This window comes from Epinephelus lanceolatus, chromosome 18 (genome assembly GCF_041903045.1).
Source record: "Epinephelus lanceolatus isolate andai-2023 chromosome 18, ASM4190304v1, whole genome shotgun sequence".
NCBI lineage: Eukaryota > Metazoa > Chordata > Actinopteri > Perciformes > Serranidae > Epinephelus > Epinephelus lanceolatus.
The window spans coordinates 37,812,283-37,835,425 of record NC_135751.1 but is presented as its reverse complement, the minus strand read 5'-3'; the positions used below and the strand labels follow the sequence as shown (position 1 = coordinate 37,835,425).

At 42.2% G+C, this 23,143-nt stretch overlaps 1 protein-coding gene across 2 annotated transcripts in view; it reads right to left on the bottom strand.

Annotated features, from left to right (window-relative positions):
* Positions 1-23,143, bottom strand: part of LOC117267961 (protein shisa-8) — a 191,519-nt gene that overhangs the window by 4,854 nt on the left and 163,522 nt on the right. For both annotated transcript variants that reach the window (XM_033644050.2, XM_078161281.1), the window contains one exon: positions 21,030-21,146. In XM_033644050.2, coding sequence (XP_033499941.2) covers positions 21,030-21,146 — 117 coding nt within the window. The remainder of the gene's footprint in view (positions 1-21,029; positions 21,147-23,143) is intronic.

Here is a 23,143-nt window from a genome sequence, read left to right as displayed (position 1 = left end):
GCAAAGACGATGAATCCTGCAGGCTGTACAGTATGTGTGTGTCCATGAAGATGTGTGTGTGTGTGTGTGTGTGTGTGTGTGTGTGTGTGTGTGGTCCATATTTATGTGTTTGAGCTCTGAACTGTCGACGCGCTGACCGTGGAGTTAAAAATACCAACGGCACCAGAGAGAAACAAATAGATGGACGGAGACTGAGAATTAGGAAAACAGCCCATAAAACAGGGGAAAGGGAGAGTGAGTGAGCGTCGGGCAAATCGAGAGATTTGTTGGGAGTAAAAATAGAGTGGGTTCAGCGTGTCGAGTCAGATTAGTGTGAGCTCCCTGAGTGGAACTCGACTCTGCTGCTCGGTCATCACCACAGCCCCCCCACCCCCCCCCCCCGCTCCACACAAACACACACACACTGCCCTAAAGACACTAACAACCTTGTTTGCTTAGCCCCGTTTTATTGGCCCTTTTTCCTGGAGAGAAATAAAAAACACTCCTCTTTTTTTCCCTAATTCCGATGCCCTTTTTGCTCCGTATTAATCCTCCTCTTAGACCTGTTATCTTTCAGTATCATAACATCTGTCTTCCTCATAACATAACAGAACGTAGCTGCTATCAGCTTGTACAACACGTTTGTGACAAAGTACATCTGTGTGTGTGTTTAATCTGTTTGTGAGCCTGTGCGTCTGATCTTATCGTTATGATACTCCAAACAGGAACATGATAATAAGATTATGTCAATAGGCTGGTCAGGAGAAGCATGACCAGTTGAATTTGTTGGAATGAATGTGACTGCATGCGTGTCTGACAGAGAGAGACCTGTGCACGGTGCTCACAGGAACTTCAAATGCAACTAAAAAAAACATAATTTGAAAGCATATTTTGGTAGCTTTATATTTGCACCATTGGAATTAGCTCGAGCTCTGAGTTTTTTGCTTGAAGTTTCAGGAAAACATACCAACCATTTATTTAAATGACAGAGTTTAGCAGATGCCTGTTTTCCCCCTCTGTCGCCACCGCTGTCGATTAATTCCTAATAATTTATTCTAGCCGAGATGACCGAGAACATTTTCCCATATTTGTATTTTCAGCAAACACCTTGGGGAGTGCTCTCACATTCACACATGTCAAGAAACTGTCCAGTGCCATCGCAGTCTAGTAATTGCTTATTGAACACTTCACATGTGGGTCCATTGTGTAACTCCAGGGCACTTCAACAGCAGCTGCTGAGGAAGGAGACAGAGTCACTGGTAATCATTCAGTAAAATTCTCCCAGCTGCTCCAAAGATTTAAACACAGTCCTGCTTTTCTCAGTGTGTCATTAAATAAAACAAATATTATAACTGTTGTTTATCTCAAAGGCTAACTGGGTATTTTCTCTCATTACATGACAAAGCTGCCGAAATGTAAGTTGTACTTGAAAGGTGCTGTAGACAACATCCAGAGCAGTGATATAGCAGTAAAGCACAGTTTTTGAGGCTAGTGATAGTGAGATACTGGCTACAGCTGCATTTGTAGTAGTGATGAAACGCCGAAAACATAAACAAAATGAAATCAGATGGACTGTATTCATAATAAATACGCCACAGTGATATAAATAACCAGCAGCATTTATCAGTCAGTGAGAATGTGTGTGGGGGCATAAGCACATACAGCAGCAGCAGCGGCGCACGTGAGGATGGAAACAGAGGGCTCGACAGGGACGGACCACCTGCTGCAGCAAGCAAACACGCCATCTGTGGTCATTTTGACTTGACCAGTGAACTTGACTTCAAGCTGATTGGTTGTTTAAACAGGTGACATGTTTAACTTTCTAAAACCAGCCACCGGCGATTTGACCAGCTGAGTTGCAGGTGACACTATCGAGCTCAGACCGACCAGTCCCAACCGCTGTAACTTTTCTCTGCATTGTTCTAAAACGGTTTCGTTTCATTGCAAATCTTTGGTCTAAACTGTGCTCTCACACCTGACCATCAAACTCAAGTTCATTTGCCCCCTCAGTGCGGTTCGTTTGGGCAGGTGTGAACACAGCAATCACACTCAGGTGTGCACCAGAACAACCAGACTGAGACCTTCTTGAAGAGGTGGTCTCAGTCCAGTTACAAACGAACTCTGGCGCGGTTCATTTGTGGTGAGAACGTGTTCTGACCTGGATCTGAACCAAGTGCAGTCACATGACACATTGTTTGGGTTAAACATGAGCATGTTACAGTCCTGGAGGATTATTAAAGGGCCAGTGTGTAACATGGGCTAAAAACAGTGACATGTAGCGTTTAGATTCTAGATTGCAGCGCTCACTCGCTCGCCTGTGCTCACCCCTCCCGTCGGCAAAGTTACGGTGGCCTCTGGGGCCGGTTGCACCAACTGGTCTTTACTAAGCCTGGTTGTAACTCCTAAGACGGTCTTTGTTAAGACCAGTCTTAAGGAGTGGACTTACACCGGTTGCACCAACAGGGCTTACGCCTGGTCTTAGCTACGCTGGTTTTAGCTGTGCACGTCCATGTGAATGCCCCCGGAATTCCCCACGCGGCCTGCCTAGAGGAGCGCGGTGACGTTAAATGATGCGCCGCTGAATCACCCCGCATGCTTGACAGATGACAATTGACAGTTGACAGCCCCTCTCATCTGTGTTGACAGTTTATTTACAGATTAAGATTTGAAGAAAACATTAAGGATCAACGAAAAACTTTACCGACACTGAAATTAGAAAATTAATCAAGCTGTACAGCGAGCACAGAGACGTATCACAATTAAGAAGAAACAGTCGGTATGGGCAGAGATAACGGGGCACATCAATACGTGTTCAGACTCTGGCTGCCTTCATACAGAGGCTGACATGAGGAAGAAGTGGAAAGATCTTCTCAGCAAGGCAAAAAATACATCTCCTCCAAAAAAAATCATCCAACTGGCGGGGGTCTTCCTCGAAAACCTCAATTTACAGTGACATCATTGTTGACGTATTTGGGGAGGATTCCCCTGCCTGGTGGGAAGGCTGGTGGTAGTGCTGCGTTGCAGCCCAACACAAACTGTAAATCCGGTGACAGCTCTTCAGTAAGTTCAAACAGATCTCTCCTACCGAAGTGAAACCTCTCAATCAGCTCCTCGTCATTATATAGGCTATGTCCAATTGCTTCTGTCCCTAATTACCCTCTCCCGTCTAAATGCCCGCTCGTATACAGATGGTGGATGAGACGTGCCATAACCAAGTTGCGCTCTCTGCACTCTAGAGCGCATGAAAGCAGCTTGATAATGACCTTACGCCTGCTCTTGACTAGGCGTAAGATTTATGCCCGGTCTTAGTGAGAAGAAGGCTTACACCCTGTTGGTGCAACCGGCGTAACTATAAGGTCGGACTTAGAACGCCAAGTTACGACCGACTTAGCTTAAGACCAGGCTTAAGACCAGTTGGTGCAACCGGCCCCTGAGGACCAAAACACTTTGGAAAAATGGCGTCGTCCGCGACAGAGAGCAGCGTCTCTGCCGGTAACATATCCGAAGCAACGAGCAATGAGGTGAAGATCTAAACCATATTAGGATATGTTATAGGTTATCAGTGAGAGGTTAGGAGTGTTTTATTCCAACTGTTTTGGTAACACGAGCAAACATTAGCGCAGTAATGCTAAATAAAGTCATGGCACAGTGCGGCAAATAATGGTTAGGTTGGTGGGATAACCGTTAACGTTACATATTATAATATGCGTTTGCAGAGTGATTTTCCACAGGAGACAGGGAGAGGAGGGAAAGGAAGGAGAGGGAGAGGAGGAAGACGAGGGAGAGGAAGAGGTGCAGGAAGGGCCAGGCGACGTGCCTCAACCACGGAGAGGGAAGAGGAGGAGGGGAGGATGTTATGCCTTTGACATAAGACTAAAATTTTCACAAGTGTTTTACAATAATTGCTCTACCTGGAGATGATGTAACGTTATGAACTCTCCTCCTCACTCCCTACTTGTCGAGTCTGTATACGTTTACTACGTGCTGACAAATAGTAGCATTTATTTTAGTAGTTTACCTGTCCAGCAGAAAACATGCCACTTCAGCGTCAGATTGAAGCCCTTTGTCCTTCATGAACCCCCTCCATCGCTGAAAAACATCACCGGTGTTTAATCTCTGCCGCTGCTTGTCCCGTTTTCTTTGCCCCTCTTTGCGTCTTCTTTTCCTCGCAGATGACGGTTCGGGTTCATTCTCTCCTGTTGCGTGGTAAGTGTGGTCCATTCGCAAACTTTATAACTAAAAAAACATTTCACTACTCTCTATCGACGAACTACTAACACTCTGCTGTTTCCTCCTCCTTCTTCCTTCCTTCCATTGTCTTCTTCGTTGGTTTATTTATACACGCGAAACGCGTTTTCTGGCTGGCTGGATTGTCCGCTCGGGCTACCGTACATACATGGCGGTGCAAGATGGCGACCTCTCTAAAGCAAGGCCCTTGCTATATATATATATATATATATATATATATATATATATATATATATATATATATATATATAAAAGCATAATTATAAGGCTATGAAAACCAAACGAATTTTATTTTATAGCGATCATACACTTATATAAACATATTAATGGGTAGAATATTCAGATTCAGATTTGACAATAAACCATGCCAAATATTACACACTGGCCCTTTAATGTGCACCTCCTCCTGTACTGCCTTAATATGCACATTCAGCACATCCAATGCATCAAAACATTGTTTTCTAGTTGGAGCCGCGCCTCGTTTTCAAACTGTATGGTTTGACTAAAATGAACAATGACAGCAATATAGTCCACGATGAGCAGCGCTAAAATCAACCTGCGTAGTTGTCCCTCCATTGTGACATTAGAAAGTGTCACATTTATCTTGCAAGTGTACTCTTCTTCAACGTTTGCTTTACTTCCTGGATTTTTCCCACATGGAAATTCTGACCAATCAAGAGCAGCTTTCTCACACAAGGCATTTGATCTGGTCCTCTTGTAAATGCTGCCGTGAGAACACGAACCAACTCTAGGCAATTATACAACTTTGGAACAACATGAGTCTCTGATTCAGACCAAAGGAGACGACTCTAGGACTGAAAGCACCCTAAAAGAAAGGGAAACACTTGGAGGTGATCAAATGTGGCTGTATGTTGCCCATAAACTAAAATGAGTTTGACACTCCTGCTTTAAACTGAGACTTAAAAGTAGTGCAACCTTCAGACAGTCTGCTCAGCACACAGAGGGATACGAGAGACAAAGAACGATTACATGAATCCCTTTAATTTTTCAAATAAGACATTTAGAGGGCATTCTTTTGTAAAGCAATAAAATATCACAATTTTGATGACTAAGAATGAGCAGAATTAACAAAAGAGTTTTGCTTTCATTTGAATTTTGCAAGACGGGGATGAGCATGTCGAGGATTAGTGTGTATTTGTGTCTGCGGGTTCCTATATTTACGAACATGCGTGCGCAGATGCATGTGTGTCAGCACTGTGCAACAAAGAACACATTTACATACATTCTCCGCTCATTGTGACGGGAATAAGCTGCTTGGAGTGTATGCGTCTGTGAAGTAAAGTGCATCACATGGTTTTGGCAGCTTTTACCGGCTGCCTGTTCGTACAGTGACGTGAAGACACTCATCTTACGTACTGCTACAAATGCATGTTTAATATGCAGAGTGCTGTTGGAGCCTTGAGTTCTTGGAGCCGTTTTATTGTTTTTCAGTTTCTGTAACACTGTGTGTATCTTTTGGGTGCATCATACAGCAGCTGAAGCTACAGCAGCAGAATTTGGTTCAAATCTCAGGACAGGGCGAGAGAATCTGGGACGGCACAGAAACAATGAATTAAACACACCCTTTCTTCCCACAACAACTGCTGTTGCTGTCCATTTGAGTGTTTCCACACATGTTGCCAGCAGGAGCACCTGACAGCGGGGTCCTCTGTGACAGTATTATGTGCCTCCCTCTCCGTTTCACAGACCCTCCATCTGCTCTCTCTCCCTCTCTCTTGTTTTCCAATCTTTCCATCTGTATTTCATTTATTCTGTTCTCCTCCAAAAAAATATCAGCTTCTGCTCTCCATCCAGCAGCAGCAGCCTAAAGCGAGGCCTGTGGGCTCAATCTGGGCCACTGCACTGGAACTGCTGAAACTGGGCCCTGCAAAGGATTTGACAATGCACTGTCTTCAGTGTAATTTATTTATGTTTGAACAGTAATTTTGAGAGAACCTGCATATTAGCACATCACAGTGGCATAAGCTGTAAATAACATTTACATCCTAAGGCCCCAATTACACAGAAATTGAAAATGTTTTTTATGAGGATGAAGCTTTTTGCTCGCTGCTTTTGCGTCGTGACGCACCTCGCATTCTGCGCTCTAGGCGCCTGGTGTTTTTGCAGAGGCGCTCTGAACTCCTCCAGTTGAAAAAATTTCAACTCAGAGTGGAAAAAGGCCCCATATCAACTCTTTTTCCTATTCGTCGGGTATTTTGTGGTTGTCACGACAACAAGTTTACAGTTACAATGGAGGAGAAACTGGTGGTAGTGGTTGCTGGATACCCAGAGCTATACGGCCTGACGATAGACAGCAGGTTGTCAAACTGCCCCTGAGTCATCCTAAAATATGCCTGGAAACATCCATGATGGAGGAGAAGCTCCTGGACCAACTGGTGGTACTTCCCATGATCCAGCCTCTTTTTTAGGGTCTTATGTACCCACACAGATCTGTTTATCTGCTGACAGTCTCTTTTTATTTATTTATTTATTTATTTATTTTACTAATGGCATTTAATTACAAAAAAAGGGCAGTGCGGTCCACTTTGTATTTGGCAACTTGCAACTGTGTGATCAGGGCCTTGCTGTGCCTTTTTATTGTTGCCAGGCAACCACATGATCACCTCCCTACCCTAACCTTCCCATGTAATCAATCTACCATTTATTTATTTAGTGACTTCACAGTAATGAGTGTGTAGTTGCTGCCATGTTGAGGCAGAGGGTACTGTCTGTAGCTCTGGCTGCAGGTGAGAGGCTGTCAGCAGATAAACAGAGATCTGTGTGGGTACATGAGACCCTAAAAAAGAGGCTGGATCATGGGGAGTACCACCAGTTGGTCCAGGAGCTTCTCCTCCATCATGGACGTTTACAGGCAGATTTTAGGATGACTCAGGGGCAGTTTGACAACCTGCTGTCTATCATCAGGCCGTATAGCTCTGGGTATCCAGCAACTGCTAACACCAGTTTCTCCTCCATTGTTTACCAATTGTAAACTTGTTGTTGTGACAATCATAAAATGGCCGCCTCTCAAATCATCTGATTTTGACAACCTGCTGTCTAATGCCGGACCTAGCATAACAAAAATGAATACTAACTACAGTGGAGTCAAGTGATTGAGCACCTGCTGCTTCTCCTCCACTGTTTACCAAGGGTTGTCATGACCACCACAAAATCATCCGATTGGACAATGGCAAAAAACGTGGAGCTTATATGGGGCACTTTTCTGCTCTGAGTTGAAGTTTTTTCAACTTGAGTTCAGCGCACTCTGGCAAAAACTACTACTACTACTAAAACACTTTCTGTGTGATTGTGGCCTAATGGTTTTTGTCTGTAGTTCTCTGCTAGATTTTATTGTGTAAATTTTCTACATCTCATATTTCCTGTATGTTAATTTTAGAATATTTAGGTGCAGTTTGCAACCCCTTTTATAATTTTACAATAATTTCATTAATAATCAAAGTGACTTTTCTTCCTTTGTGACATGCTGACCAAATTAAATACAGTACATGTCCTGATCTGCATCCTTAACCTCTAAAACTCTTCTTTATGCTCTTTAATTTCCTCTTTTTCCACTTTTTCCAATGAAAGTAAGTGTGCACTTCATTTCAGCTATGTGATGTCTTCCCCTGAGTGAATATTTAAACCCCAGATGCCATGCTCTTATGGCTGAATCATTATCTCAAATATACAGTAGAGGCCAAAAGTTTGGACACACCTTCTCATTCAATGCGTTTTCTTTATTTTCATGACTATTTACATTGTAGATTCTCACTGAAGGCATCAAAACTATGAATGAACACATGTGGAGTTATGTACTTAACAAAAAAAGGTGAAATAACTGAAAACATGTTTTATATTCTAGTTTCTTCAAAATAGCCACCCTTTGCTCTGATTACTGCTTTGCACACTCTTGGCATTCTCTCCATGAGCTTCAAGAGGTAGTCACCTGAAATGGTTTTCCAACAGTCTTGAAGGAGTTCCCAGAGGTGTTTAGCACTTGTTGGCCCCTTTGCCTTCACTCTGCGGTCCAGCTCACCCCTAACCATCTGGATTGGGTTCAGGTCCGGTGACTGTGGAGGCCAGGTCATCTGCCGCAGCACTCCATCACTCTCCTTCTTGGTCAAATAGCCCTTACACAGCCTGGAGGTGTGTTTGGGGTCATTGTCCTGTTGAAAAATAAATGATCGTCCAACTAAACGCAAACCGGATGGGATGGCATGTCGCTGCAGGATGCTGTGGTAGCCATGCTGGTTCAGTGTGCCTTCAATTTTGAATAAATCCCCAACAGTGTCACCAGCAAAACACCCCCACACCATCACACCTCCTCCTCCATGCTTCACAGTGGGAACCAGGCATGTGGAATCCATCCGTTCACCTTTTCTGCGTCTCACAAAGACACGGCGGTTGGAACCAAAGATCTCAAATTTGGACTCATCAGACCAAAGCACAGATTTCCACTGGTCTAATGTCCATTCCTTGTGTTTCTTGGCCCAAACAAATCTCTTCTGCTTGTTGCCTCTCCTTAGCAGTGGTTTCCTAGCAGCTATTTGACCATGAAGGCCTGATTGTCGCAGTCTCCTCTTAACAGTTGTTCTAGAGATGGGTCTGCTGCTAGAACTCTGTGTGGCATTCATCTGGTCTCTGATCTGAGCTGCTGTTAACTTGCGATTTCTGAGGCTGGTGACTCGGATGAACTTATCCTCAGAAGCAGAGGTGACTCTTGGTCTTCCTTTCCTGGGTCGGTCCTCATGTGTGCCAGTTTCGTTGTAGCGCTTGATGGTTTTTGCGACTCCACTTGGGGACACATTTAAAGTTTTTGCAATTTTCTGGACTGACTGACCTTCATTTCTTAAAGTAATGATGGCCACTCGTTTTTCTTTAGTTAGCTGATTGGTTCTTGCCATAATATGAATTTTAACAGTTGTCCAATAGGGCTGTCGGCTGTGTATTAACCTGACTTCTGCACAACACAACTGATGGTCCCAACCCCATTGATAAAGCAAGAAATTCCACTAATTAACCCTGATAAGGCACACCTGTGAAGTGGAAACCATTTCAGGTGACTACCTCTTGAAGCTCATGGAGAGAATGCCAAGAGTGTGCAAAGCAGTAATCAGAGCAAAGGGTGGCTATTTTGAAGAAACTAGAATATAAAACATGTTTTCAGTTATTTCACCTTTTTTTGTTAAGTACATAACTCCACATGTGTTCATTCATAGTTTTGATGCCTTCAGTGAGAATCTACAATGTAAATAGTCATGAAAATAAAGAAAACGCATTGAATGAGAAGGTGTGTCCAAACTTTTGGCCTGTACTGTACATATACATCCTTTGCACCACTGTATGCACATGCTTGTGTAATTCAGACTGATAGATTCAGTACTAAACTTTGAGATCACCATTCCACCTCATAAAAATACTACTGAAGAAAATGTGCTCATTGGTCTCCACAGGCACTCCACTGATCATAGCTCGTAAAGGAACCCTATCCTCAAGTGTAAAACTTTGAACCAGTGGAGTTTCTCTATTTTCAAAGCCATCTTTCTGTGGAATTTGAGATCATAAAAAAATACAAAAACTTTTTTCACCCGTTATGTGACCTGAAGCGCAGTCTCAAAAATGCAGCAACCGCACTGCAAAAATATGTAATATCTAATCTTGTATTGAGTCACAAAGTTTTCCCCCTCAGTGAGTCTGTTTACACCTGCTAACAACATGCATCTTGGGGTGACCGGATCACAAGTGGACAGAGCTAAATATAAGTGTGAACAACCACCAAGACACTTTGTGATCTGATCACTCAAACCACTTGCAGAAGTGGTCTGGGACGCACGAGACTACATATCTTTTGTTGTGGCAATGCTGATGTGTCTTGATCGACCCCTGACAAGGACTACGTCTTCAATGCAGGACGTGGTGGTTGTTCTAGTGACAACACACACAATGATCTATAACTTGTCCTTTTTACGATGAGTTGGAGAAAGTGTTGCGTGACTGACTATCGTTTTGCCCTCTGAATGGAGATGTGTTGGATTCTGCTGACAGTGTTATCTCCAGCTTTGCCGACAAAACCAAATTGGGTTACTGCTCATTGTTCCAACAACCCATAAGTTTAAAGCCCCAATAATCCAAAAAATATCCCACTGCACTGAAAGCCCATGTGGCTGACAAAACAAACGCCTATTGTTCCAAAGAGCGGTATAAACAGAAGCATATTACTTATTATCATGCAAAACAATCAATCAATCAATCAATTTTATTTATAAAGCCCAATATCACAAATAACAATTTGCCTCAGGGCTTTACAGCATATGACATCTCTCTGTCCTTATGACCCTCACAGCAGATAAGGAAAAACTCCCCCCAAAAAACCCTTTAAAGGGAAAAAAAATGGTGGAAGCCTCAGGAAGAGACGTCAATGGACCTCCAGACTATGGCAAAGGCGTAACCCACCCTACTCTGCCTCTGATTGGCTAGCACTTGTTGCCTTTGTTGGTTGGGTTAGTTAGGTCTAGGCATTAGTAGTGAGATTGGTTAAGGTTAGGGTAAGAATGTCCAGCCTGTTCTCATTCAAAGTCATCAAAAACAGCTGCTTTGTAAGTAGTTTTGGCCTCAGACACCTGACATGTCAGTTCATAACGTGGCCAGACACACCTGTCGTGGTGGTATAATACACTGCTGGACGGTATGCTGCCGGTAACAGTGTGATATAAGGAGCTGGACATTCTCTATAGGGCGGGCAGTAGGGGTGGTGGATGGATGCAACAGACCCAGGACTTTCACCTGGGAGCCTGCTGTTTGTGTCCTGTATAAATGTACAGCAAATCCATGATGTTTGTTTGTGTTTTTGTCGCCTAAACCTGACCATCTACTTTTATTGATGTCCGGACGTTGGATGCGGCATCTCAGAACATCAACAGCTGATGTGAAACGTGGCTCACAAAGCGACTAAATGTGACTTGGGATGAGAATGTGTTGGACTACCAGGGTAAGCCAATCAGAGGCAGAATAGCGTGCCTTTGCCATAGTAGGAAGGTCCGATGACATCATTCTTTCTGCATAATAATTAGCTGTGTGCTTCTGTATGGGAGACTGTAAAGCACATTTTTGGGAAAATGGCCCTTTGGAACAATGGGTGTTTGGTTGGGGATGAAGGGCTGATATATAAATAGTAGGGGTGTAACGATACATCGATCCACATCGATACATCAATTCATTGATTAACGATCCGATTATATCGATGCAAAATGAAAACATCGATCCATATCGTCATCTTAAAGATACACATTTATTTTGAAATTCACATAGCACGTCTGTGTCACTATTTCTGGGCAAGCGCGCCTCCGCTCAAACAACAAACAGAGCTCAGAAATAAAATGGTCAAATCATATTCTAGATGTTGATGTAAATGATTGTGTTAGATGGGCATATGATATCGCGTCATATTGATCGCAGGCTCCTGAATCGAATCGAATCAAAATCGTATCGTGACAGACTTTGTGATATCGGCAAACATCGTATTGTCATCCAAACAAATCGATATAATATCATATCGTGATGAAGCTGGTGATTTACACCCCTAATAAATATGTCCAATAACAGTTTTCGGACTGCTGAGGCTTTGGAATTATGGGCCACTGGAACAACAGCATGGCACCCGAGTATGGTAGTTAGCATGCCAATAAGCAGCTAGCAAGAGTGCGGATGTTACAACAGTGTCAAAGGGGCCCTTTTACCCTCCAGCGTGAGTGATGTAGGCAGTAACAAAAGTCAAACACAAGCAGTCAGCTGGAGTCACGATAAACACAAGCGATGTGTCTCGGCTGTTCACTTGTGTCCAGATCACCATGTTAATACCAGGTGTAAACATGCTCAGTGGGTCTGTAGATAGATGTGCTTGTTTCTGAGGCGATTCTAAATCAAAAGAAACAAATGAGACTCAAATGATTGTATTTGTTAAGATGTTGCTTGCTTACTGTAAAAATCAATTTAGAAAATGTACTGTTCATTTTTCTACAGCATCTTGAAATAGTGCTCAGGCTGTTTGATTATTACACTTTAATTAAAGACTCCAGGGGATCTTGGCCCAGAACGAGACGACCGAGCATCCTGGCAAACAATTTTTCACACCCTCTCTGAGAACATCCCTCCACCTTCCGGCTTATGTTGTCTTTTCTCTTTCCTGGAGACCTGACACGCACCTGAATGGAGCTCTATATGGATCACGCATACACAAATATGTAAAACTGCTTCCTCAAGGCCAAGCCAGATGATCTAAATTCTACCAAGTAAGTTCATCTCTTCCTCCTCTGGCTTCGTTCAGTTTGTTCATTCTGTACCTGTCCTCCCACTTTCTCACTCTGTAACCTTTTGCATCTTTATCCAACATTTTCAGCCAGTCCACCTGTCTTCCTTTAATTAAGACAGATACATCAGAGCTGCTTGAGCCAGAGTCCTGCTGCTACACCTGCCGCAGGTTTGCTGTCAGAAAGTCCAGACCTCTTTGACCTGTTGTGCATTTCTTCTTTTCTAACATTTCTCCCACCCTTTTATGCTTCCTGCTTCTTTTTCTCATGCTTTACCTCTTGTCTTGCTTTCCACGAGAGATTTTAGGTAACAAACGGGTGCCATTAACAGCTGCATTAAGTCCAAATGTGTTTATAAAGATCTCAAAGCAGCTAAGTCCAGGTCCCTGCTGTTTCAGCTGGCAAATGGTCAGCTATCCCAACCAAACTGTTGTGTGTCCTAGCCATGACTTTGTCCACACAGCCAGGATCTCTGGACCTGGTGCCTTGTTTATCGCCCAGCAAGAGAACTGATAAGCCTGTGTGAAAAGGTTTATAATCAAGTATGCTGATGATTCAGTGAGTGTCAGCAGGAGCTAAGGTCAGCCACGGTCCAGTCTTGGACAATTATATGAACTGGTGTGATGACTCTTACTTGCAACGTAATGAGTATGTTTACATGCACAAAATGTTCCGGTTTTTGCCCTTATTCCGAAAAAGACAAATTCCTACTAAGCTCTTTACATGCAGCCGTGCATATACCGATTAACGTGACCCTAACATGTTGTTTAACACGTCAAAATGTGGAAAAGTGGAACGACTAGAGTTGCTTGTCATTTTGCTTCTTTGCATCAAAACAGGATTTCTTCAGAGATTCTTGTTTGACTGTGTGTGCACAGCCTCCCTCTTACATTCCTTTAACCACCCTCTTGAAAAGGTTGATGCTACGATATTTGTGCATATCCAAAAACCTGTTCATATCCAAGTCTTTCATAATGTTTGAAAGTAGGGATGCACCGAAATGAAAATTTGTGGCCGAAGCCGAAGCCGAATATTATTAAACGCTTCGCCAAATACCGAGTACCGAATATCATTGTTTAGTTTTTCATTAGTTTTTGCAGATGAACCCCCTCCACATTAGTGTTGTCACGGTACCAAAATTGGATCCCACGGTACGATACCAATGAAAATATCATGGTTCTGAGTAGTATCACGATACCACAACGAAAATGAGGCAGATGTGCCTTTTGTCATTTATAAAAAGATAAATCACTTTTCTATAATACATCAATGGTATTTCAATGGAATAAATTACTTATTGACTTATTCATACTTCAAAAACAGCATCAATAAGTGATGAACATAGGGGGGATCAAAATAAAATAAATAAATAAAATAAAAATCAACCAGCCACCCTCCTCCCCTGACAGTTCCTTGATAAGTAATGAACAGTCCCTAAAGTGCGATGAGGTTTGTGGGCCGTGAACAGCTCGTTTCTCCTCTGACACATCACATACTTGTGTTCCGCTGGCTCGGCTGTTCAGGTACTTCTGGGCAGTCATGACGCTAAGAAGAGGATATTATTGGAAGCGACTTCTCCGTCGCCCGGTAAGCCGATGGCCGCCGTATTTGACAGGAATACATTAACGTTACTGTCTGTGTCTGTGACCCCCGTTCAACCCACAACCGATGGGATTCGCCTTTCGTTTCTGCTGGTGGTTGAAATCTGTAGGCTGCTCACACAGCGTGCTGAATGATTTAAGCCTATTTTGCTCGCTCAAAACTATTTTTAGTCGCAAATGCGAGTGCCGTGACGGACGGATCGCCACACTACCGACATTTTATTCCGCCCGTCACGGCACGCCGTTTGATTGCGTTATCAAAACACGCCGCTATTATTCGGCCTTGCTTTTAACTTATTCCACCGAATACCGAATATGTGTTTTTTTGCAATATTCGGCTGAATATATTCAGTTACCGAATATTCGGTGCATTCCTATTTAAAAGTAGGTTTGCTTCTTTTTCTGATCAGAAATGTGGGGTTTACTTTTGGGTATACATTTTCACACGAGCCTTGCAAATTGTTAGCTAGTTGGTTTGTTTAAAATGTATCCATGGCTACGCACAGCACAGACTGTAAACAGGCAAAAGGCCATGTGTTGCAAACTGCAGTAAAAACCCCAGCTGAGATGCATATCCCAAATGCCCTGTACACATGTCCAAACAATGCTTTTAAAACCAGAATGATATCGGCGTATCAAACGTCTTAATCGGAAAAAGGCCTAATTTGTTGTGACCGCATGTGTCTCATTCTCGTAAATGCAATATCTCAAGAACACCTAGGACTCAAGGATGAACTGATTAGATTTTGGTGGTCAAAGGTCAAGGTCACCATGACCTTCATCTGTCTTTTTCTTGTGAACACGATAACTCAAGAACACCTTGAGGGATATTCTTAAATTTTCGCACAAACATTCACTTTGAGTCACGGATGAACTGATTAGAATTTTGAGGTCAAAGGTCAAGGTCACTGTGACCTCACCCTTCATATTCTTGTGAATGTGGTATCTCAAGAACACCTTTAAGGATTTTTTTTTTTTTTTTAAATTTGGCACAGACATATAAATGGATACAAGAATAAACTAATTAGAATTTGGTGGTCAAAGGTCAAGGTCACTGTGACCTCGCGAAACATGTTTTTGGACGTAATTCAGGAATCCATGTACTAACCATGACAAAATTTCATCTAATAGGAGACAATTATGAAGTAATGACATTCTATATCCAAAAGGTCAAAGGTTAACTTCACGTTGACATCATAATGTTCTGCAAAAAACACTTTTCTGGCCATGACTGAACGTCATATCTCAGGAACAGAAGACATTTGGTCAGATACTGAATTGGTGACACTAATCTCGTGTGCTCACATTTAAACTGTGCTGATTGTATAGATCTTCTGTGCTGCCGGGGGTAGATGGATGTAAGGTGTAACTGCAACTTGACAGGTTCGCGGAGGCATAAAACCGCAAAGCGGTAACTCTACTTTTGGTTTGTTTTCCTGACATTGTCATTATCTGGAATCTATCAGTGTGTCAACTACTATGTTGCATATGTACATGGTGTGTGCATAAATGTAACAGTGAGAAACGGAGCTACAGAGAGATTAAAAAAGAAGAGAAGTTAACAGAGTGTGTGTGTGTGTGTGTGTGTGAATGCATTTTGATCAATGTGTGGAAATGCTGGATGGGTGTTAGATGTAAGGTGCATCATTAAGAGCATGTAGACCCACATTGCCACATCAGAACTGTACTAGAACAAAAGGGTAAATACAGAGAAGTGTGTGTGTGTGTGTGTGTGTGTGTTAGAGGGAGACAAAAAGAGAAGATACCAAGCAGAGGGGCACAAAGAGGATTGATTCATTGTTGGTGTGTCATTAGACAGAACTGAATACCCTGACGTAGGGAGAGAGGGGTGAAAGGAGCACTTCACCCGAACGTGTGAGGGATTTGTTATTTTGAGGTCGTCTTCAGTGAAATATATCTGCCTTCTCAGTGCTGAGTAGTTAGGGGGGTGCTGCTGCTGCAGTCGGCCTCTGTTTCTCACTCACTGAGCAGAATAATGAGATGAGATTTTCTCTTTCCCAGTCTTCCTCTGTACAGTCACTTTAAACTCAATTTGTTGGCCTTTCCCTTCTTAATGTTACTCTCAACTGCAAATCCATTCCATTCTATTTGATTGTGTTGTGTTGTGGTCCGATCCCTTCCCTTCCCTTTCCTTCAGTATGTATTTTTACATCTCCACTGACCAATGGATACTTGGTCAAGACCCCTGGGGATCATGTTCCGTTATGACAGATGTCATGGCGTCAGAAGTGCTAGGCTTACTGATGAATGGACAAGTTAGACTAATTTTAGTTGGCCCAAGGTCAAGTTAAATGTGTCAGAGCATCATCCTATATAAGCTGTGTCTCTCTCTGTTCACAATCATCACATAGCTTCTGCATGTAGCCATGTTGATCCGAGCTCGTAATGAAACGTGCATTAAGAAAGAACTCCATGATCGGCCTCATCCTTGAATTCTCCAGATCACCACAGAAACACTTCCCTTCCCTTCCCTTCCCTTCCCTTCCCTGCCCTTCAAAGGTAATATTTGATGTTTGTGCCACATTTGAAGATGTGCCCTCAAGATGTTCTGGAGATATCCCATTCATGAGACTGAGATGGTTGCAAGGTCATGGTGACCTTGACCTTTGAACATCTTTGAAACTTCGAAAATCTAATCAGTTCATCCCTGAGCCCAAGTGGATGTTTGTGCCAAATTTGAGGAAACCCCTGAAAGGCGTTTTTGAGAATAAGACAGAAGCAAGGTCACAGTGATCGTGACCTTTGACCACCAAAATTAAATCAATAGAGTCCAAGTGGACATTTGTGCTAAATTTGAGGACATTCCCTTCAGGTATTCTTGAGATGTCCTGTTCATGAGAATGAGGTGGATGCAAGGTCACAGTGACCGTGACCTTTGACCACCAAAATTAAATCAATTCATAATAGAGTCCAAGTGGACATTTGTGCTAAATTTGAGGACATTCCCTTCAGGTATTCTTGAGATGTCCTGTTCATGAGAATGAGGTAGATGCAAGGTCACAGTGACCTTGACCTTTAACCACCAAAATTAAATCATTCATAATAGAGTCCAAGTGGACATTTGTGCTAAATTTGAGGACATTCCCTTCAGGTATTCCTGAGATATCCCATTCATGAGAATGAGGTGGATGCAAGGTCACAGTGACCGTGACCTTTGACCACCAAAATTAAATCAATTCATAATAGAGTCCAAGTGGACATTTGTGCTAAATTTGAGGACATTTCCTTCAGGTATTCTTGAGATATCCTGTTCATGCGAATGAGGTAGATGCAAGGTCACAGTGACCTTGACCTTTGACCACCAAAATCTAATACGTTTGTTACTGAGTCCAAGTCAAATTTGCCAAGTCAATGTGCTAAATTTTAAGGAATTCCCTCAAGGCCCTCTGGAGACATCGAATTCAGAAGAATGGAACAAACGGAAGGACGGACAACCTGAAAACATAATGTGTCAGGCAACAGCTACTGCCGGCGTAGAGGAATTAAAACAATTGATACTTATGTCTAACTATGCTCTTACATGTTAGAAGAAGAGGCCCTTTTCCTGACTACCTCATCCACTGATGGTCTACCACTTTCTGAAATCAAAGACCCATTCTTTCAGAAAGTAAATAGTAAACTGTGTTATTTGCCACGTGGAAAAGCTTTACAGACACTAAAGCAAACAGTCAACAGAGTATGTCTTTGTCCTTAAAAACTTTGCCTCATGCTCTTTAGTTTTAGTGTCTAATACTCTTCAGCTATGACGGGCAGTCCTGTCTCTATATATTTGCATATTGTGTCAATGAACAGTACATGTACATGTGTCCAACTGTCTCTCCTCATCATCGTCACCGTGTCCTTATCTGTCTGCAGTGATCAGATGATAGATAGTACATGTGTGTGTCTCTGTACATGTTTGTTCCCCTTATGTGTGCCTGTGCAGTAGGAAAAAGCATAGTGTGTGTGTGTGGTGCTTCGGACATGTTTATGATGTGTATGGTTATGTGTGTATTTCCTCAGTGTGTCTCTCGGGGACAAGCCAGAGGGCAAACTTGAGGCCTGAACCAGTCACTTCAAACTGCTGCCGTCCAGACTGCTGTCACTCACCACACACCAGCACCTAACTAATGTGTGTTTTATCCTTTCTACCAGCTGACATCCCAGTGCTGTGTGAGTTATGTCATCATCAGCAGCGAATTTATGCCATCATCGTACCTTTTTTTTTTCCACAGCTGATTCACAGTTACTGTTAACAGAACGGCAAGTTGTCAATAACTGTCAGCATTATAGTGGCTGAGCTTCAGGCAGATGACTAACCCGCACATAACAAACAGGGGTTTTTTTTTTAATGGTTGTGAGGCAACAACGATCCTAATGTCTATTTTGCTCAATACAGGACTTCCCCAGTTTCATAACATTATAAAACACATTATTTACTCAGTTAAAAGCGCACAGCATGCAACAGTTTACATAAATACACACACAGTATATTTAGTTATGTGTGTTGGTTTATATAGACCATTCATTTTAGTGCAAAAAGGCACAGCTGCTGTTTTAAATCTACAATATGCTGCAAATCTCCTGTTCAACAGAGATAGCTTTTCAGTGAAGTGTGTGATATTAAGCTGCAGAGGACACAATTAGAGTTTACATTGATTTCGTGCTTCATGATGAGCCCCACTTAAGGCTAACTTTGGTATTTTTCAACTTGGACCATATTTTCCCGTGTTTTTGTGTCTAAGTGACTAATGGGAGCAACAGTTTTTGAAACTGGTTCAGTATTGAGGGAGAGCTGCAGCTGAAACAGGCACTGTCAATGTACGTCCACTAACGGGGCTTTCACACCTGCCCTTTTTGGTACCGTTCAATCAAACTCAAGTTCGTTTGCCCCCTCAGTGTGGTTCATTTGGGCAGGTGTGAACACAGCAATCACACTCAGGTGCGCACCAAAACAACCAGACTGAGACCTTCTTGAAGAGGTGGTCTCAGTCTGGTTACAAACAAACTCTGGTGCGGTTGGTTTGTGGTGAGAAGGTGTTCCGACCTGGATGTGAAGCAACTGCAGTCACATGACACATTGTTTGGGTTAAACATGAGCATGTTACAGTCCTGGAGGATTATTAATGTGCACCTCCTCCTGTACTGCCTTAATATGCACATTCAGCACATCCAATGCATCAAAACATTGTTTTCTAGTTGGAGCCGCGCCTCGTTTTCAAACTGTATGGTTTGACTAAAATGAACAATGACAGCAATATAGTCCACGATGAGCAGCGCTAAAATCAACCTGCGTAGTTGTCCCTCCATTGTGACATTAGAAAGTGTCACATTTATCTTGCAAGTGTACTCTTCTTCAACGTTTGCTTTACTTCCTGGATTTTTCCCACATGGAAATTCTGACCAATCAAGAGCAGCTTTCTCACACAAGGCATTTGATCTGGTCCTCTTGTAAATGCTGCCGTGAGAACACGAACCAACTCTAGGCAATTATACAACTTTGTGACAACATGAGTCCCTGATTCAGACCAAAGCAAGACGACTCTAGGTCTGAAAGCACAATATAAATGCTTGTTTTTGTCACAAACAAGCATAGATTATTGTTCTAAGTGTCTGACAACATTATGGAAAGGATCCCTACAGAGATCCTTTTTGTTCGACCAGAAACAGCCTCAAAATTTGTTACTGCAAGCAGCTACATATTCTAAAATGTGGCTGCTTCACACACATCTTTAACCTGGCAGCACAGAAGATCTACGCCTTAGCATGTTTCATTTACTGCTATCGTTGTTTGTTGTTTTGTATGATCTATACAGTCGGCACAATTTCAAGGTGGACGCCCAAGGTTAGTATCACCACTAGTATCTGACCTCATGTCTCCCATTCTGTTCCTGAGTTATGACGTTTAATATAGGCACGGAAAGTGTTTTTGCATAACATTATGATGTCACGGTGAAGTTGACCTTTTGGATAAAAAAAAAGTCCCGGTTTTATCTCTTCATGATTTTCTATTCGATATTTGTGTGAAATTTTTGCTCGGAATTAGCACATGAATTCTTGAGCTTTGGCCAAAAACATGTTTTGTGAGGTCACAGTGACCTTGACCTTTTACTGTTGACAACCAATATTTAATCAGATCATCCTGAAGGACTTTTTATATTCAGGAGAATGAGACGCACAACCTGAAAACATAATGCCGGTGACAGCGGATGCCAGTGTGGAGATATACAAATACCAAAGTTATGCTATTAAGATTCCAGTCTTGTACCTGTGCTTATCATTTCACAGAGGAGAACTTTGCTAACAGCTTCTTCCTCTCACTCTATTCATGCATCTAACTCACTGTAGTTTGTCCTTGTAGTGGTGAATTTTGTGTTGCAGCACTATGTTATGCATGTTATGTGTTTTTATATTTCATGCTTCATCTTCGTCTTCATAGTTCCTGTCTGGTCCCTGTCACATATTCACACATGACATGAGTTTGTCATGTGAGAGGCTGAACAGTCATAATATTTACATCATGGCTGCTATGATCTGATATCATATGGAGAAATGTTAAATCAGCCACAGCACTCAAACATGAGTCATGACTCAACATGGTTGAGTCGGACTCATAAAAAAATCATTATCCTAATTGGTGCTTGCTCTTCCTTAACCACTTTCCTGCTCAGTGTGTGTGTTGGGGGGCACTTAGTATGTTTCATCATCCTGACTGAGTTTATGCAGCACAGTATCTGACCTCACTGACCTCTGTACATTAAGCCTGTGCTCTGTAGCCATCTTGTTATGTTCACTTCACCAGTTTAATCCATTAGTAAGTACTCAAACGTGCATACGGGTGGTTGTAAGGTCATGTTTCTCCATCTCAGCAGTGTGTGTGTGTGATCCCACTCACCCACGGCCTTAAGCGAGGTGTACTTGTTGAAACCGATTCCTAGGTTGTTGTGAGGGTGAGACAAGGCCATGGCTGGACCCAGGGGAGACAAGGCTGCGTTGTTCAGATGGTTATGATCTGAAGGACAGAGAGACAGAGAGAGAGAGAGAGAGAAAGTTTCCATTTAAATATTGGACATAAAAATACATTTCTGAAGTGTCAAAGTGGCAAAGAAAATGCAAATCAGTATCGTTTCTCATCAGGAGTGGGTAACATTATCACTTAATTATAAGTCTCCTGTAACCCTGGCACATCACGGCCCTTTGGGACTGATTCCGATGATTAAACATAATGTTTGCACACAGTATCCCGAATGTGACGTCAGATGCTAAATAAGCTCTTTGTGGGATGTAATGATTAGCTGAGGCTGGATAAACATTTGCGCATTTCTATCAGCCCTCATTACATAATGTTTCTGCTTAAAATAAATATATTCATGAAGCTTTTAGATGTGCAGGTTACCCAGGACAGAGACAAACGTTACCTAATATAGGCTGTTAGAATACACATGAGGACAGCTGGCAGGCAAAATAACAAGCACATTCACAAACCTGTAGTGTAAACACACTGTGCATATTCCTCCGTACATTCTGACAAACAGACGCATGAACACAGTTTGCTGTTTTTATAAGAGATTGTGACAGTTTGAAACTTAGAGTTTTGTCAAGAAATAGATCCAGTTTCCCCTTTGAATTGTAGGAAAAGTATAGTTGAGGCAGTCTATCAGTCCTAGATTATAGTGATGCAGCTTCTACTTTCAAACCCCTAGATTCAGTTCAGCATTCATTACTGGAGATCCTATATGACACTCACCACTGTATTCTGTATACAGTAAAAAAGTTGAGTGGTCCTCTCTGGCACAAAAGAATAACAAACACATGTATCTCTCATCCATAAATCCCTATGCTAGATTGAATCACAGGACTCTACCAAACTTGCCCTACAAATTGTCTTGCTTCGGGTGTGACAAGTTTATTCTGAACTTGGACAATCTGATATCCCATTAGCATGTAGCTACAAGTAGTAATGTACTTTTAAAGTTTTTTAAAACAACTGCACATTTCAGCAGGAATATGATCTGAAAATGGGAAGAAATCCACAACATCAGCAACCAAGATCACATGTTTCCCTGATGCTAGCATGTAGCTACATGTAGCAGTGTACTTGCAGTCGAGGAATGACTGTTTATAGCTGCACTCTCTCCCATTAAAAATCACAGATAAAGGTTTCTCAACACAGCTGCACATTTTTAGCAGGAATATGATCTGAAACTGGGAAGAAATCCACAACATCGGCAAGCAAGATTACATGTTTCCCTGACGTTAGCATGTAGCTACATGTAGCAGTGTACTTGCAGCTGGGGAATGGCTATAACAGAAAATAGTGGCACTTTCTAATGTGAAAAATCACAAATTAAAGCTTCTAAACCCAACCACCAGGAATATGATCATAAATCAGGAGAAATTAACAACATCAGCAACCAGCATCCCTGATGTTAGCATGTAGCTACATGTAGCAGTGTGCTTGCAGCTGGGGAATGACTGTAAAAGAGAAAAGTGGGACTTTCTACTGTAAAAAAAAATCACTAAACCCAACCAGACATGTTCTAACAGGAATATGATCAGAAGTCAGGAGAAATTAACAACATCAGCAACCAAAATCCCTGATGCTAGCATGTAGCTACATGTAGCAGTGTACTTGCAGTAGAGGAATGACTGTTTATAGCTGCACTATCTCTCATTAAAAATCACAGATAAAGTTTTCTCAATACAACTGCACATTTCAGCAGGAATATGATCCAAAACTAGGAAGAAATTTACAACATTGGCAACCAAGATTAAATGTTTCCCTGACAGTAGCATGTAGCTACATGTAGCAGTGTACTTGCAGCTGGGGAATGGCTATAACAGAAAATAGTGGCACTTTCTAATGTGAAAAATCACAAATTAAAGCTTCTAAACCCAACCATACATGTTCCAACAGGAATATGATCAGAAATCAGGAGAAATTAACAACATCAGCAACCAACATCCCTGAAGTTAGCATGTAGCTACATGCAGCAGTGTACTTGCAGT